Here is a 16,413-nt window from a genome sequence, read left to right as displayed (position 1 = left end):
ATCATCTCTGCCCCTGTCCCTTGTGTGTCTGTTCAGTCCATGTTCCCAGGTCTTGAGGTGGCCCCTGGTTCTGTGCCCCTTACCTAAGACCCTGTGCAGGGAATCTGTGAAAACACAGAGGAAATAAAAAGTGAGGAAAATACTACTCTTTCATCCTCGACCAAGATAGTGTTTGTTGTGAGTGCTGAGAGGGACACAACCCCCAAACCAGCATTCTCTTTGTTGGCTAAGAGGAGACAGACCCACTGACAGGAGTCATTGGCTTTTTTGAATACTAAGCTCTGACTGCCATTCATCATCTACACAGGAACAGAAAGCCCAGTGTGGAGGAGGTGGCACGCAGCAGTGTGTGAGGGGAACGTCAAGGAATCTGGGGAGCGGGAGGATGGAGCGGGGTAGCTGCCTGGAGGCCTCAGTCCCACAGTGGTGAGGACAAGGCTGGAGGTTAGCCATGCCCTGCTCTAGGTGTAGTCACCACCTCACCTGCTCCCTCGTCCTTTTCTGTGAGGCCATTGTCCCTTCTGGGCACAGTTGGTAAGGTTCAGATTCCAGACTGTGACTTTAACTGGCCACTGTGGCTCTGGCTGGAGCAGGACATGGTGACCTGGAGTCTTCATCCAGTCCTCCAGTGTGCACTTAGCCACCTCCTGGGGCTCTCCCCAGCACTGGCCGAGTGTCCTGGTTAGTGGGGAGACGTGGAGCACCACGCTAGAAATCAAGACCCTTCTGCCTGCAGGCTAGCTTGGAGACCCATCCACATGTCTCTGCCCCTCTGCCCCTAAGGGCCCCAGTGTTCTTAGTCTATGCTACTCCCTGCTGCAAGCCTCCTCTTTGCAGTCTGGTTAAATGCAACTTGGCAGGCCGGGTGCGGTGGCTCACGAGGTCAGGAGATCAAGACCATCCTGCCTAACACAGTGAAACCCCTTCTCTACTAAAAATCCAAAAAAAAAAAAAAAATTATCTGGGCGTGATGGTGGGCACCTGTAGTACCAGCTACTCAGGAGGCTGAGGCAGGAGAATGGTGTGAACCCCGGAGGTGGAGCTTGCAGTGAGCTGAGATCACGTCACTGCACTCCAGCCTGGGTGACAGAGCGAGACTCTATAAAAAAAAAAATGCAATTTGGCTCCCTCCAGGCCCCTGCCTGCCTCTCCAGCCTCCAGCTTTTTCCTGCACAGACACCTTTCCCCTTGGGTCTCAGCCCCAAGACTGGAGGCTGCTTACTTCTTGAGGGAATGTGTGAAGCAGCCTACAGTGTGGGTTCTATCTACCAGAGTAGGTAGCTCCTCCATGCTCGTGGCCCCAAGGGACTCAGACCCAGCTCGATCAACATTTCTGGCTGTGCTACCTGATGTCTGTCCTGTGATTCAAAGCATAAACAAGGTGACCCTGAGAATGGCAGGGGTCCAGGGAGGATGGAGACCCATGCCATCCTACACCCTGCTCTCAGCTAGTACAGCCTCAGCCCCTTCCTTTGGAGAGGGACAGGGACAGGACTCAATGCAGGTGTGCAGTGAGTGGCTGGCATCTCTGGAGGTCAGGATGTGGGGGCAGGGGGTTCCCTTCAGGCAGCTGCGAGGCCTTGGCTACTCCCAGAACTGCCTGGAACCTGGGGAGACTGTAAACAGCCCCAAGAAAAAAGCTGCCATGTGTGAGGGCTTGCTCTGCACTAAGCATGATTCTCAGCACCTGCAGGGAGTACAGCAAGTGGATGCTGAGGCCTAGAGGGCAGGCCCCAGAGAGCTGAGTGCCCCTCCAGGTTTCAGGGCTGGCACTGTGGACCAGTGCGGCCCACTGCCTGCTTGCCAGCCCACAACAAAGCTTCTGAGGTGCAGAACTAGTGGCCTGAGCTCCAGGGACAGGAAGCATCTTGGTGTGGGGTTCTCGTGGTGGCACTTGCATGCCCTAGTGCACAGGGGCAGGAGGGGAGGCTCTGTTGCCTGGGCCCTTTCTCTTCTGTAGCAACAGATTGGGAAGTCTGCCATGAGCATGGAGAGTGCATGGCCATCCCGTCACAGCACAGGTTGAGTGCTGAGCCACCCCCAGCCCTCCCTAGCCCGGCGGCTCTCCCCAAGGAGGCTTCCAAACCCTTTGCTCCCTTCGTACCCCCAAACCCATGCTTGGCTGTCACCTCTGGCCCTTTGCACCCCAGACTCCTCCCCAGCTGCACATTCCCGGGATTCCAGGGATCCGGTGCTGTGTGAGGTCATCAGGACAGGGCAGTCTCCCCAGGGACAGAACCTGTTCACATGGAGTTTCTGGCTGGCAAAAGCTTATTCTCCAGTCCGAGCCAAATGCTTGCATGACTTTTCCCCCACGGAGGCACTTGGACAGGAAGCTGGTTTTTCTGCACAGCCAGGGGCACTGACTGATCCCATCCTGCCCGAGTGTCCTCCGCGTGGCTCATAGGCTGTGGAAAGAGGAGCTTGGCCCCATGGGGACATGCCAGTTCAGAGCTCTGGCCTCCAGCCAGAGGGATACCTTCCTCTGAGGCTCATGGCTGTGGCATGAGGTGCCCAGAGAGCCCTGGCCAGGCAGCCCCACTCCCTGTTGCCCCAGGGCAGCTGCCTCCCAGCCTCGGTGAAGGAACAAGGAAGGGCCCCTGCCCAGAGCCTTTGGGCAGCAGAGGCCAGACACCCCCACCAGGAGTTCAGAGGCCCCAGCATGCCCCCATCTCCTCCTCCCCACAAGCAGCGCATTTCACTCACTCAGGAGCTGGGCATGCCCCGGAGGGGCCCTGGGCAACCCAACCCTTCCCTAAGCTTCCCTGTGGGTGAGGGGCAGGCAGTCGTCCTGGGGACTCCATCTCCTGGGCCCAGCCCCCTGCTCTGAACACTGCTCTCTGCCAGGCCACCCTGAGGCCTTGTGAACACACCCTTTTACCCATATCATGGGATCTTGCCCACAGGCCACAGAGAAGGTCAGGGTGCAGCCCAGATCCTTCTTGGCCTGGCGCTGGGCTTCTCAGGGAGCCAACACTGTGGCCACAGCTACCCTTCCCTGGGTGGACACTAGGCTTTCCCTGTACCCCTACTGCAGTGTCCTCAGATGAAGGTGGCCTGGTCCCTGCAGAGGCACAGCCACCAATCGCATGCACAGATGGGCCCATACAGGGACAAGCACAGGACAGGAGACTGCAACAGGATCCGGTTTATTCTGCCTTGGCAGGGTGGTCCTGAGAGTGGTGGGTGCCACCCTGTCCCGGGCGGAGGGAGGGCCCGAGGGCCAGTTAAGGCCAATGGCGGGAGAAGCGAGGGGCTGCAGCCCCTGGAATGCGGTGAAGCCAGGCCGAGGCCCGGAGGCAGCTGTGGTAGGCCGGGGCAGGGTGGAAGGCACCGGACTGGGACCGGGCCAGGGCTACAGGGCCGAGGACCCAGGCCACACGGGCACCCCGGGAGGCGGGGCACAGGTCACATGACACAGAACATGAAACACAGGCACAGGGCTCACAGTATGCACATGGACAAGTGGGCACGGGGTCACAGGCCAGATGCACACCCAGCCATGGCTGGGCCAGACACCAGGACACAGTGGTGGTGTCAGACCACAGGGGGGACACATGGACTTGACAGCCACAATGCACAGACCAGGCTACAGAGCTCGAGGGACGTGGGAAGGGCCTTTTGGCACTACTGCACTGGAATCATGTGAGACAAAGGTGGTGGGGCACTCTGGAGGTGCCTGGGGCGGTCCCCTTGCAGCCTCTCTAGGCTTAGTCTGTCTTCCACACTTTGTTGAGCAGCTTCACCACTTCATCATAGATGATAAACACTATGGCCACATCCAGGCAGACCCGGCCCAGGCGCGGGACAGTGCCCTTGTAGAATCTGGGTGGGAGGAGGGGTGGGGAGAGGAAGGCAGGTCAGTGCAGTGTCCCTGCACAGGGCAATCCCCAGATGCTGAAGGGGGAGGCACAGAGGCCTGAAGGGGACGGCATAGGGCGTGGGAAGGCCAGGTAGGCCCGGAAAGGTCTGAGGTGGGGACAATAGCCCTGCCCCTCCCCTACTCACGCCTTGAGCCCCTCCTTCCTCAGGATCTGCAAGCCGCAGTCCCACGTGTTCCGGTATTTGTGTGCCTCCAGGCCCTGCGGGACATCAGCAGGCAGGGGGGCTCAGCAGCTAGCTCTGGCCCGGTGCCCCCTTCCCATCGCATTCCCAGTCCCCGCACCTGCATCCGGGTCTTAATAACATCCAGAGGAGTGTTTCCAAAGACACTGGCTGCGCCTGCAATAGCTCCGAAGACCCCAGTGATCAGAGGGTTCATGGGCTTGTTGGGGTTGTCCCCTGGATATGAGGGGTAAGGTGTGGTCAGAGGGTGCCGGGAGGAGCCTGGATCAGCACCTCAAAAGGTGGGTGCCCACCGCCCAGGGGTGGTCTCAAGGAGAGGAGAGCAGTTGGCCCTGTGCAGAGACAGGGCCCTGTGGTGCAGACACACCTCGGTACCAGTTGCGCAGGGAGGTCATGACGAAGAAGCGGATGGCCTGGTTCGAGCCCTGCTTCAGGACGGTGGCTGTGAGGCCCTGGTACGTCCCCTTCAGCCCTAGGGGAAGGCAGGCACGGGTTTGCCCTGCAGCCTCTCAGGCCCTGGCTGGGAATTGGTGTGTGTGGAGGGTGGGTGCTGCACAGAGCCCAAGGCAGGATGGGAGGTGCAGGCCCTTCCCACCCTGGCCCAGGTCCCTGAGCCCTAGCGGGAAGGTCCAGTGGCGCACCTTGTTCCCGCACAATCTCCCTAACCCCGTGGAAGAATCCTCTGTACTTGGGGTTTGGAGAAGTCTGGTCGTGGATGAACTTCACCTGAGAGAGAGAAGCAAGAGCGCAGGTTCTCGGCAGCCACCTGAGTGGGTCCTGGTTAGCAGGCAGGCCCAGGGCCCATCCAGGGTGGAGGAAACTGGGGCTGCAGCTCTTCCCCCAGAAGCAGTGTAGCCAAGGCCGCCCGGGGCCGCCCACACGGACCATGCCCCAGGACACAGGGCAGCCCGCACAGACCATGCCCTGGGACACAGGGCAGCCCACACGGACCATGCTCCGGGACACAGGGCAGCCCTGGTGAGCCGCCTCTACCTTTACGTTTGCCACTCTTTTCCAGTTTTCGCAGTGAACGCGAAATTTTGTTTTCTGCTTTATAAAAGCATTTTGTAAATAAGGCTGCCTTTAGCATAGATTCAGCCTCCACGGATGGCCCTTCGTGGCAGGCGTCCTGCTCCAAGGCCCCGCGGTCACCCCGCGTCCAGGAGACCCTCCCCAGCTTGCCGGTTGCCCCTGGAGCACCGGGCCAGTGCGGCCGCCAGTCTCCGTACTCCCTGCGTGTCCGGGGTCCTCGCCAGGACCTTCCCCACCTTGATGGTCTCCATGGGGCACACGACCACCACGGCCTCGGCCACGCCGGCGCCTAGGCCACACAGCAGCCCGCGCGTGCTGTCCAGCCGTCCCTGGGCATCCCGCATGTGGTTGCTGAGGAACTCGAACATTCCGAACCTGGAGGCGGGAGGCGGGTGAGAGGGGCTGCCGCGGCCGAGACCCTCCTCCCGCAGCAGCCCCGGGCCGGGCCTCACCTGACGGCTGCCTTGGGGATGGAGCCGTAGAGCAGGGAGCTGAGGCCGCGGTACAGACCCAGGACGCCATGGCTGCGGACCGTCTGCCGCACGCAGTCCCCTGCGGGAGGGGGCCGTCAGGACCCCACTGCCCTCGGTGCCGCCGCCCTGGGTACCCGCCCCCCGTGGCGCCGCGGCCTCCCCCTCCTCACCGATGCCCCGGTACCGCGGCGGGTGCGAGCGCTCGTCCAGCTGCAGCTGCGTCTTCACGTACTCAGTGGGGAAGGTGATGCAGATCTCGATGCCACCCGCCAGGCCGCCTGCAGGGACCGGGCACCGGCTCCTCAGACCCCCGCCCGGCCGCTGGCGCTCGGGCCCCTCCCCCGTCCCGGACTTTGCCCGGCGCGGCCGCCGCGCCAATGTCGCGGGAACCTGGGCTGGGGCCCCACGACTCCATGCCCCCACCCCGTTGTCCCGGCGAGGCGCGGGGGTGACAGGCGGCAGGCGGGCTAGCCCCAGCGCGCGGGGAGGGGACCAGGACCGCGCCCCCCCGGCTCCCAACCCAGGGCCCAACCCGGAAGTGGGGCGGGGCCTCAGTGTCCCGGGCCCACCCGGAAGCGTGGCGGGAGTGGGGTCCGCATCCCGGAGGGGCCCACCTGCCAGGATCGCCTTCCCCGGGTGCGTCAGCTTGGCCTTCCCGGACGCAGGCGCGGCGGCCGCCAGAGCGCGCGGGGCGCGGGGCGCGGCCATGGCGGGCGGGAGGCCGGGCGCCCAGTGGCGGCTTCGGGTCCGAGCCTCCTGAACTCCGCGCTCGGTCCGCGGTGGCGGCAGCGGCCGGTTATGGTCCCGGGGGCGGGGCGGCCGCGTCAGCTCCAGGTCCCGCCCCGCGTGGTCCGAGTCGGGCCCCGCCCCCAGCCCGCCCCAAGCGGGCCGGGAAACTGAGGCCGGGGCGGGGCGCGCCGAGGCAGGCGTAGGGGCGGGGCCAAAGCGCAGCCAATGGCCGAGTCTCTGGGCGACCGCGAGCGGCGGGGCGGGGGCGGGGCTGCGGGAGGCGGGGCTGCGAGAAGCGGAGCCGTGGCCCAGCCCCGAGCTATGGGTCAAGGTGCACAGTATGCCGCTCCGCAGGGAAGCGGGCCTCGGGTCTGCGCGACTGGCGAGAGCAGCGGGATCCCCAGGGATCCCGGAGGCCAGGGGCATACCCTCCCCGAAAACACGTGGGGCTAGCCCAGTTCCTGAGGAACTCTAACGTTTCGAAGCTGGAGGAGGAAGGCGGGTGGCCGGTGAGAAGGGGCTACGCCGCCGGCTCCCCCTCCCGCAGCGGCCACGGGCTGGGACTCACCTGCCGGTTTCCACCCACACCTTTCCCGGATTTAGAGTTCCTGCATTCAGCGAACAAGGTCCGGAAAGACCCCAAATGCAAGCGGCTGTATTCTCCTAGGCAGCTTCTCTGGGCGCAGGTCCCACACCCCCAGAGGGCCCAGCAAATCTTTAATGGACTGCGGGGCCTAGGAAACTGGCCCCTGTCCCTCCCACCCACACCAGCACCAAGCAGAGCACCTTTGCCTGGATAAACCGACTTTAATATTTCAGATTGCCAGGAGGCTCAGAGTCCTGTTATGAGGTCCGGTACCTCCAAACAAGACGTGTTCACGTAGTCTTCAAACTGGCCTGGAGGGGGCAGCTCCAGCCAGTCGGGGGCGCCCAGGAGGAATCCCTGGCTCCAGCAGGAGGGCCCAGAGTCCAGACCCTGCTGGCGGCTGAAGATGGTCTTGCGCTGTCAGCCTCTACCCTGGCCTCCCCAGGCTCTAGGATGGCTCAGAGGTTGCCATCATTGGGTTTCACCAAAAATAAATATTGTCCAGGTGTCCCTGCCTCCCACTGCGGTCCCCTGTGCTGCTGGAGTGACACACTCCTTGGAGAAGTTAGTAACTCTGCAGGTAGAGTGGGTGGAGACAGCGCCCACTACACGCAGAAGTTGTACATTGGAGGCTGGTGAAGTTGGGAGCACAGGCATATCCATAGGGGAAGCTGGCAGGGCCTGCTATCAACCTCAGCTGCTGGCCTGCAGAGGGGGAAAGCCCACAATGAGCAGAGCTCTTCCTGCCCATGGGGGTCCTCTCCTGGCTACCCTGAGTAGCTGGGGCCCAGGAAGCAGGGTCTATAGGACCAGCCCTTACCACCCAGAAGCTGAGGCACCGAGAGAGTAGGCACCCAGAGGCAAGGAGTGTGTGGTCAGCCAGAGAAGCTGGCCTGGCTAGAGGATAAGCTAGTCCCCAAATGGGACACTTACTTAGTGCAATCAGCTGGGTCTCATTCATGCCCATCAAAATCTAAAAAAACCAGAATGGCATTAATGGTGGAGGGACACACTCAGCAGGAGGCTCGAGACCCACCAGCATGCTACACACTCACACCACATCCTCAGGCCTGCGTTGACCCAGCAGTGTCCCAGCACCCCACAGTCTCTCCAGTCTGCTCGACAGCCAGGCTGCCCTGGGCAGGTTCTCAGGTGCAAAGTTCCTCCCAGCACACACCAGCAACAGCCTTGCTGCCCAGGGGCCAGGCCCAGCAGGACACAGCAGCAGTTCACAGCTAGGCAGGCAGCCCCATCAGAAGGCAGGCACCCTTACAGCAGGGAGGACAGTGGCCATGCCAACATTCCTGGACGTACACATCTCCACACCCAGCAGCCAGTGGGATCCTTCCAGCCCCCACCCATCTATTCCCATCCCCATTCAAAGCCCAGCCAGGAAAGGGCAGTGGGACTTTGACTCCCTCCCTGCTCCCTCCCCAGGGGGTTGGGGGCTACAGGTGCCACCTACCAAACATGAGAGGGGCCGGCTCCATCACATGCTCCTCTTGCTTGTGCAGACTCTCCAAGGCATCCAGTCTGTCCACCTGCAAGGAGGCGAGAGCATGTGAGCACCTGCTTGACAGAGTGCAGTCCCGGCCTCTAGGTGAAAGTAGAGTGGAAGGTCAGGACACAGGGCCTCCAGGAGAATGACAGTGGAGGAGGTGCACATGGGCAGAGGTGGAGTGGCTCAGTCCTCACCCCATGCACTTTTATAATGCAGCAAGGCATGGAGAGGTGAAGCCTCAGTAGCTGGGCTGAGATGGAGCAAAAGGTGGGGCCCCCAGAGCTTCCCAGTGGGGACTGGGGCAGTCAGTTGTTACAGGCTGTGAGTGTGGCCTGCTTATGGGGGGCCAAGTCCTCCTCTGGATACAGGGACACTGCCATTTACTGACTTGCAGGGCTGGGATGTGCAGGGAACACTGCCTGCTGCTGAATCCAGTCAGTCTAGTCTGCCCGCCCCTCCAAACCAGCAGAGAGATCATGTGGCTCTCAGAGACAAGTCACCTGGCACCTAGACACTTCACCTGAGAAGTACTGAGGACAAACTGCCTCCTCACTCTTCCCTGAGGCTTCACCAGACACTGACCCCACCCATGGCCAGAGAGTGAGGCGGCAGCACTGCACTGGAGGGGCGGCAGCAACTGTGCAGCTAAGATCCCCTCACAAACACACTGAGTAAGAAAGAGAAACAAGAATGTGCCCCCATGAGCTGGGGTCTGGGGGGCTGAGAAGTGAGGAGGGAGCAGGGGGCACACTCGCTGACACCTAGGGTGAGGGGTGAGCTAGGCCTGTACCCTCCCTAAACTGGGAGAGTGCCGGGGGCATCTCAGAGGGATGGCCCTTGAGCTTCCCAGATGAGCCACGAGGCCCTGGGCCCAGCTGTCCACCAGGAAGGGACTGTGCTTCTTGTCTGTGCCCTCATTCTCCCAGCACTGCTGTGTGGAGTCAGCTGGGCCCCAGCTCAAGCTGACAATCAGCTCACAACCCCACGCCACTGACTGGGAAACCCCTTGCCAGCCCCCTCCTCTCCTTGAACTCTCCCCATGACAGGCGTCTCATCTGCCCCGGCAGAAATAGGTGGGCAGCAGCAGGGCAGGTGCTGCAGCAGCCACCACTTCCCAGGGCCAGTGGAGTCTGGGAACCCTGGGCCAAGGCTGGGCAGCCACAGTGCAGACCAAGGTGATAGTGGCTGCTAACTCCATCATCCACAACAGAAAGGGAATGTGCTCCTCAAAGTCCTGGGGGATCCCCACAACAGTACTTTGACCCCCACAGGATGACATCCCTGAGGCCTGGTGAGCCTGAGTTCCTCTGACACTAACCCACGGACCTCTACCGCCAGGAAGAGATTCAAGCACATTCTTCTTTCCTTGTGCTGGTTCTCAGAACACAGACTACTTTCAGGAAAGACACCTGAGGGATGGGAAAACCCGCTCATCATGGTGAAAGCAGCTTCCACAGGCACACACCAGACACTGCACAACGCACACCATACACTGCATACCACAAACCACACACCACACATGCTGCCTGCAGGGAGCTGCCATCCACTGTGGTGGGGGAACCAGGGCCCTTGTCAATCCAACCAGTCCATGTCCCCTGGCAGCCCATGCATCTCAGGCCATGTGGCCAGGGCTGTCCCTTCCTCCCCACCCCTTGACAGTCATCAGGGAGTTTCTCACTCAGGCGTGCTATGCAGATGGGATGGGGTCACACTGTCCTACAGAAGGGCGATTGCCTCGAATGGCCTCTGGGATGGCCTTCACTAGGGGTTGGGCAGCCGCCTAGAGGCTCTGCAGGCAGCAGGCAGCCCTCCAGGCACTTCCAGGCTAAAGCTGGCAGCATGAACTCACCTTCCTGTTTCCCTCCTACCTCCCACTCACCTGGGAGGCCCCTCCCTTCCCTTGCTCCACTGAGTGATATTTCAGCATGAGTGCCTTCCAAGGGTCTCCATCTGGCTTGAAGGAGATTAGATGGGCAAGTAGATGCTACTGGAGGTGACTTTTCCAGTTTGTTGTTAGAAACAACAAACTGTACCAGATGACACTGCTGACACAGGTCTCTGGACAGTGGCTAAAGCTAGGTCCCAGCAGGGACTCCTAGGACTTCAACACCAAGGGAGAGTTTTACAATCAGGTACTGTCACTTCAGTGAGGCAGAGAGTCATCCTCCCTATGGCCGTTAGAAAGATTCAGTGCATCTGTGAATACTCCTACTATGTGTTCAGCAAAACGCAGCTACTACCAACAGGTATGCTAACAGCTGCACCCCCAGATGCCACTGGGAGCTCCACGGAGAGCTGGGATTGCCAGCCACCTCACTGTCACCCTGATGAAGTCCAGGGCTGGGGACGAGCATGCCTGCTGTGCTCCCAGCAGTGTGCACACTGCGACAGCTGCACAACTGGAGTCTGCAGGAGGGCTGCTGCCAGTGGGCACTCCCCATGATTTTCTGGAGGGGCTTAATGTTGGGCAGAAAACCACTTGAGCATCAAGGAAAGCAGCCACTCCTGAAGGCAGGCCAGGGCTACCTGGGGAATCTGGGTTGGCCTCAAAGGGGCCCACCCTTAAGACCTGCGGCCAGAGTCACTGCTAGGGGTGGGCTGTGCCACACAGGGGCCAGGGAGCTGCAGCCGGCCCAGCACCTACCTTGCTCAGGTACTCCCTCATCACCTGGATGAAGTAGGGCATGGCCAAGTCCACGAGATTGTGCCTCCAAGCCAGCTCGAGCACCATGTCTGGGTGAAGCAGGTCATAGCAGGTGAAGAGAGAGGCTGCAAAGCACTCCCTCTTGCCTTCCTCCAGGAACCACTGCAGCAACTTCTGGGCTAGCTCAGCATCTCGCGACTCTGCAGCATGCTGCATGGCATCCTGCAGCCAAGGCAAATGGTTGCTTGGGCGTCCTGCAGGCACAGGCCTTGTGCCTGTAGCAGGTGGGCCGGAGGGCAGGGAGTGGCACCAGGCTCCACAAAGGCCTTCCTGCGCTGTGAGCAAGTCTGGACCCGTGGCTGAGCCATTCCCTGCACCCTGCTGCCCACTGGTGAAATGGAGGTATCACCTCCAGGGGCTGTGGAGGGGACAGGTGGCTCACGGAGGTGCAGGTGCCCTGGGAGACAGGAACTCTGGCCCCAAAGGCAGAGGGCATGCACTGGCTGCTCTGAGGAAGGCACTGATGGGGGTTTAGGGGTTGCAGGTGTGCTGCACTCAGGCCCATGGAGCGTGTGATACCAGGGGAGCAGTTAGGAGGGGTACAGCTACTGCTCTAGAAACAGCAATGTGCTTTTCTTTCAAGTGGCTCAAAAACCCCTAACTGCTATTTTCATCCTTGCAAATGTATTTGTCTAAGACAATATCATTCATAGAATAACACCTGCACCTGACCAGTCCTGAGGAAGCCTGCACTTCCTGTGGCCATTCTCTTATTTTCTAGCCCCACAGCAAGTGCTGGATCACCTGACTCCCTCTATGGCCCTCTATGGCAGGGGCTATTAGTACCCCTTTCAGAGACCAGGAACCTGAGACCAACATGTAGTCACTTGCCCAGGGCCACGCCACCTGGAGTTGGCCATGACCCACTGACTGTGACCTGTGCTCTCCAGGATACCCTGTGGCGGTCTCAGCTCCGCATCCCGCCATCGCCTGCAGCACACACCTCTGAGTTCCATTTGGGAGGTCCCTGAGGACGCCCAGTGCCCACATCTGCATGGCCCCGATGTGCTGAGCCGGCTCCGTAGGGAAGTCTCTCCTGCCGGCACACTGCTCACAGAGCGCTGCCTCCTGCCCCACACTGTTCCCACAAAGGCACCAGGATTCGGACCCGCAGGTGAGAGCTCCAGGTGCCTTTGGGTCGCCGCTTTGAGGACCTGTGATGCCCGCTCATCTGTCTCCCTGCCGTGCCCTCCAGTGGCCCAGCCTACCCTTGCTGACTTGTCTTCCACATGTGCCTGAAGTGGGCACTGCTGTTCCTCTTCTGTGGGCCTTGGGGACTGTCTCACTGGCTTCCCAGAGGACTTCCAGTAGCAGCAGCCCCTAGGAAGCTCCCAGTCAATGCCCTGCTCCTGTGGCCTGGAGCTGGCTCGAGTCAGACTCTCCCACACCCTCCTCTCTCATAACCACCCTGGCTCATGCCACTCTGGGCAGCCTGATCCTGGTCCCCGTCCCTGCATCCAGCTCTCCAGTCTACACCTGTACTTCCGCAGGCCCCCGCTCTTCACTGGTGAGTGTGGGAGGGCCCCACTGACCGAGCTTTCATTTAGATTCTACTTCTGTCATCTGGAAATACATTTTTCTGTTGCTGGCTGGCTTGGTCCTGACTGGACACACTGTGACCTGGCCACCCCTCCAGGAAGACTCCAGGAGGCTTCAGCTCTGGCCTCAGGGCAGGCTCCTCCAGCGGCAGGGCTGACCTTGGGAAGTCTGCAGGGCCGCCTGCGCATCGGGGCTTATAGGCCTCATCCCTGCCTCTACCTCCTATACATAGCACCACACCCCAAGCTGTGACAACCAATCATTCCCTGGGGCCACAGGCACTCCTGGCTGACAGCCACTGTTCTGGGGGAAGCGTGCTCCGCCACTTTCTTTTTTTGTTGTTTTTTTTTCTTGAGATGGAGTCTCACTCTGTCGCCCAGGCTGGATTGCAATGGTGGGATCTCAGCTCACCGCAAGCTCCGCCTCCCGGGTTCTTGCCATTCTCCTGCCTCAGCCTCCTGAGTAGCTGGGACTACAGGCGCCTGCCACCACGCCTGGCTAATTTTTTGTATTTTTAGTAGAGACGGGGTTTCACCATGTTAGCCAGGATGGTCTCGATTTCCTGACCTCACGATCTGCCCGCCTCGGCCTCCCAAAGTGATGGGATTACAGGCGTGAGTCACCATGCCCGGCCGTGTGCTCGGCCACTTTCTATCTGTGGCTTTGTGTCGTCTAGACTCTCTTCTGGACCCACGTGGCTCGGAGTGGGTGGCTGGCAAGGCCAGTAGGCCTCTGGCAGCACTGACAGTCCTGCTCACTCATCACTGCCTGAGTGTTGAGGAGGCTGTGTGTTTAAGCCCCTGACAGGGACCACATGGGTAGGACAGAGTGGCTGTGATCAGCCAGCCAAAGGCAGCCTTTCCTCAGGTGCGTCTGAACCCAGCTGTCTCCTCCCAGCAGCCAGGTCCAGAGACTTCCAGGTGCTGTCTCAGAGCCTCAGCAGCTTTTCTTCTCCATTCCCTCTGCAGGGGCTCTTTGGGCACCTCAGGAAGGACCACAAGCACTGTCACCAATGGCTAGATGTCACAGAACAGTCCAAAACACTGGAGGTGACAACTGAGGGTGAAACTCAATGCAACACTGATTCCAGGGATCACAGGCCTCCATGGAGTCCCAGCCAACAGGCACAGCCCAGGAGCCATGAGAATGAAGCCCCTGTGCTAGACAAGAGGTGGCAGGTGTCCATGTGTCCTGGGAAGATACTCAGGAATGCCCAAGGCCAACTCCATAAGTAACACCCTCAGGTCAAGTCCAGAGTCTCTGGGCACAAGGGGCCCTTGGGAATTGGCTCAGCTGCGTAACACAGCACAGACAAGGCCCTCTTGTACAACTCCACCTCACCCCCAGGGAGATGTTCAGGCCAAGCAGAGGATGCTAATGCCTTCGGGGTCTTGGTGGTTCTTCCAGGCAGCCCAACCTGTCCAGCAGATGCCTGGATCCTGGTCTGAGAACTGGTCTGAGAATGATACTAAGAAACCTCTCACCAGTAGAAAAACACACTGTTTGTTTTTCCTCTCAAGTGGTCCTCCCACCTCAGCCTCTAAAGCAGCTGGGACTACAGGTGCACAGGACTATACCCAGCTTTGAAACAAATGTTTTGAATGTGATTTATTTATTTTTTTCCTTTTTTTTTTTTTCAGGGACAGTTTCACTCTGTCACCCAGGATGGAGTGGAGTGGCGCGATCTCTGCTCACTGCAACCTCTGCCTCCCGGGTTCAAGCGATTCTCCTGCTTCAGCCTCCCAAGTAGCTGGGATTACAGGAGTACACCACTACACCTGGCTAACTTTTGTATTTTCAGTAGAGATGGGGTTTCACCACATTGGCCAGGCTGGTCTTGAACTCCTGACCTCAAATGATCTGCCCACCTTGGCCTCCCAAAGTGCTGGGATTGCAGGCATGAGCCACCACGCTTGGCCTTTGAATGTGATTTTAATTTAGGCTTTTAAATTCCTCAAATCTTTTTTTTTTGGAGACAGGGTCTCACTCTTGCCTACGGAGCAGTGGTGTGATCATAGCTCACTGCAGCCTCTGACTCCTGAGCTCAAGTGATCCTCCCTTCTTAGCCACCCGAGTGGCTGGTACCACAGATGTCCATCATTACACCTGGCTAATTTTTTGTAAAGACGGGGTCTTGCCATGTCACCCAGGCTGGTCTCAAACTCCTGGGTTCAAGCACTCCGCCCACCTCAACCTTCCAAAGTGCTGAGATTACAGGTAAGTTCCCAAATCTTTATAGGAAGTAAAGTAGGTGTCAAAAAGTGAATCTTGCCACACTGTGTTTTGGTAGAGTGAAACTCACACGTAACTGTCGTGAAAAGAATCAACTCCCTAAGACTCTGTAAGTCTTTCAATGCAAACAGTTTTTAAGGGGTTCTAACTCACTTCCAATTCTTACCCTATGTTCTAAATATGGTCTCCCCTTAATGCCAATCCCCCCACCCACCATGAGGATCCCCTGGTGAAGCTCAGAGCCAGGTCTCAGGAACAAGAGGGAAGGGGTGTGACCCCCAAAGCATCAGGAAGTATACCAAGGCAGGAAGGTGGGAGGAAACAGGGGCCCGGGCCACCAACCTTGTAGAGATGATCCTTCTTGCAGAGCTCCACACTCTGGGCCCACCAGTTATTGCCCTTGTACAGATAGGCTGCAATGCGCCTGAACTCCATCAGCTGATGCTTCTCCAGCCGCTGAGCCAGGCTGATGTTGTCAAAGTTGTCATAGGCATCGATAGATGCCCTTAAGCCCTAGGAAGACAGCCTTTCTGTGAGGGATGAGACACTGTGACATGGGCTGCCTACACATGGAGCAGACACCTTGTGTTACTTGATGGCTGCTGCTATCACCACGGCCTTAGAAGGGCCCCTACCCATACATCCACTGGTGTCCTGTGAGGCCTGCATACTTTCCTGTGCAAAGGCAGCCTGCTTTGAGAACAGAATGGCAGTTGCAGGGGAGAAGCCCAGCCCACCCAGGACAGGGCTCCCTCCTGCACACCCACCTGATAGTCCTCCTCCTCTGTCAGCAGGTAGTTGAGTGCCTCATTCACACTCTTGTTGTTGTGGCTCTGGACTGACCGCAGGTAAGGCTTCACCAGGGGCAGCTGACCTGCCTAACAAGTTGGGGTAACTGTCAAGGCACTTGGCCAAGCTTGTTATGGGGACACTAGGCAAGGGTACAGGTGGGCATGTGCGTGCCATCCACTTGAATGGTCCAGCTCTGGACCATTCAAAGGCACCTTCTGGACACCTAGAACCAAAAGACCTATACTCACACAAAGAGGACTGTCTGGGTGATTCAGTGGACGCCAATGTCACCAGAGACATTCACACCTCACAGACACTGGGGTTTGGTTCCAGACCACCATAATAAAGTGAATGTCACAATAAAAGAGTCATATTAATGTTTTTTTGTTTTTGTTTTGAGACGGAGTCTCGCTCTGTCGCCCAAGCTGGAATGCAGTGGCGCAATCTCACCTCCCTGCAAGCTCCGCCTCCTGGGTTCATGCTATTCTCCTGCCTCAGCCTCTTGAGTAGCTGGGACTACAGGCAACCGACACCATGCCCGGCTAATTTCTTTTTGTATTTTTAGTAGAGATGGGGTTTCAGCCTGTTAGCCAGGATGCTCTCGATCTCCTGACTTCATGATCCGCCCACCTTGGCCTCCCAAAGTGCTGGGATTACAGGCGTAAGCCACCGCGCCTGGCCAATTAATGTTTATACTATGTTGTAGCCTATTAAGTGTGTAACAGCATTATGTCTACAAAAACAGAGTATACACCTTAAT

The 16,413-nt window shown here is 59.0% G+C and overlaps 2 protein-coding genes across 10 annotated transcripts in view; both read right to left on the bottom strand.

Annotated features, from left to right (window-relative positions):
* Window positions 1-3,133: 3,133 nt before the first annotated feature.
* Window positions 3,134-6,361, bottom strand: SLC25A1 (solute carrier family 25 member 1). 2 transcript variants are annotated; one of them, NM_001266706.1, is made up of 9 exons: window positions 6,185-6,361; window positions 5,741-5,848; window positions 5,550-5,649; window positions 5,334-5,472; window positions 4,707-4,791; window positions 4,433-4,537; window positions 4,166-4,281; window positions 4,009-4,082; window positions 3,523-3,825 (listed from the first exon to the last, which is right to left on the bottom strand). In NM_001266706.1, exons 1-9 carry the CDS (start codon window positions 6,276-6,278, stop codon window positions 3,711-3,713), a joined length of 936 nt encoding a protein of 311 aa, NP_001253635.1. In that variant the 5' UTR covers window positions 6,279-6,361; the 3' UTR covers window positions 3,523-3,710. The 2 variants fall into 2 exon arrangements, with proteins under 2 accessions (XP_077805111.1, NP_001253635.1); XM_077948985.1 differs by lacking the exon at window positions 5,550-5,649 and having other exon boundaries at window positions 3,134-3,825; window positions 6,185-6,341.
* A 725-nt stretch (window positions 6,362-7,086) lies between these two features.
* CLTCL1 (clathrin heavy chain like 1) overlaps window positions 7,087-16,413 on the bottom strand; it is a 115,678-nt gene continuing 106,351 nt past the window's right edge. For 6 of the 8 annotated variants that reach the window (XR_013399580.1, XR_013399581.1, XM_015149699.3 and 3 more), the window contains 6 exons: window positions 15,629-15,739; window positions 15,204-15,374; window positions 11,031-11,252; window positions 8,351-8,426; window positions 7,819-7,858; window positions 7,087-7,590 (listed from right to left, as the gene is read on the bottom strand). Coding sequence is in view for 5 of the 8 variants with exons in the window: in XM_015149699.3 (XP_015005185.3) it covers window positions 7,839-7,858; window positions 8,351-8,426; window positions 11,031-11,252; window positions 15,204-15,374; window positions 15,629-15,739 (600 nt within the window). In the remaining 3 variants the exon portion in view is untranslated. Of the gene's footprint in view, window positions 7,591-7,818; window positions 7,859-8,350; window positions 8,427-9,704; window positions 9,796-11,030; window positions 11,253-15,203; window positions 15,375-15,628; window positions 15,740-16,413 lie in introns of all 8 variants that reach the window. The other 2 variants (XR_013399579.1, XM_077950785.1) reach the window with 2 other exon arrangements.

This window comes from Macaca mulatta, chromosome 10, assembly GCF_049350105.2.
Source record: "Macaca mulatta isolate MMU2019108-1 chromosome 10, T2T-MMU8v2.0, whole genome shotgun sequence".
Lineage (NCBI taxonomy): Eukaryota > Metazoa > Chordata > Mammalia > Primates > Cercopithecidae > Macaca > Macaca mulatta.
The sequence above is the reverse complement of the archived record's forward strand: the minus strand, read 5'-3'. Positions and strand labels throughout refer to the sequence as shown.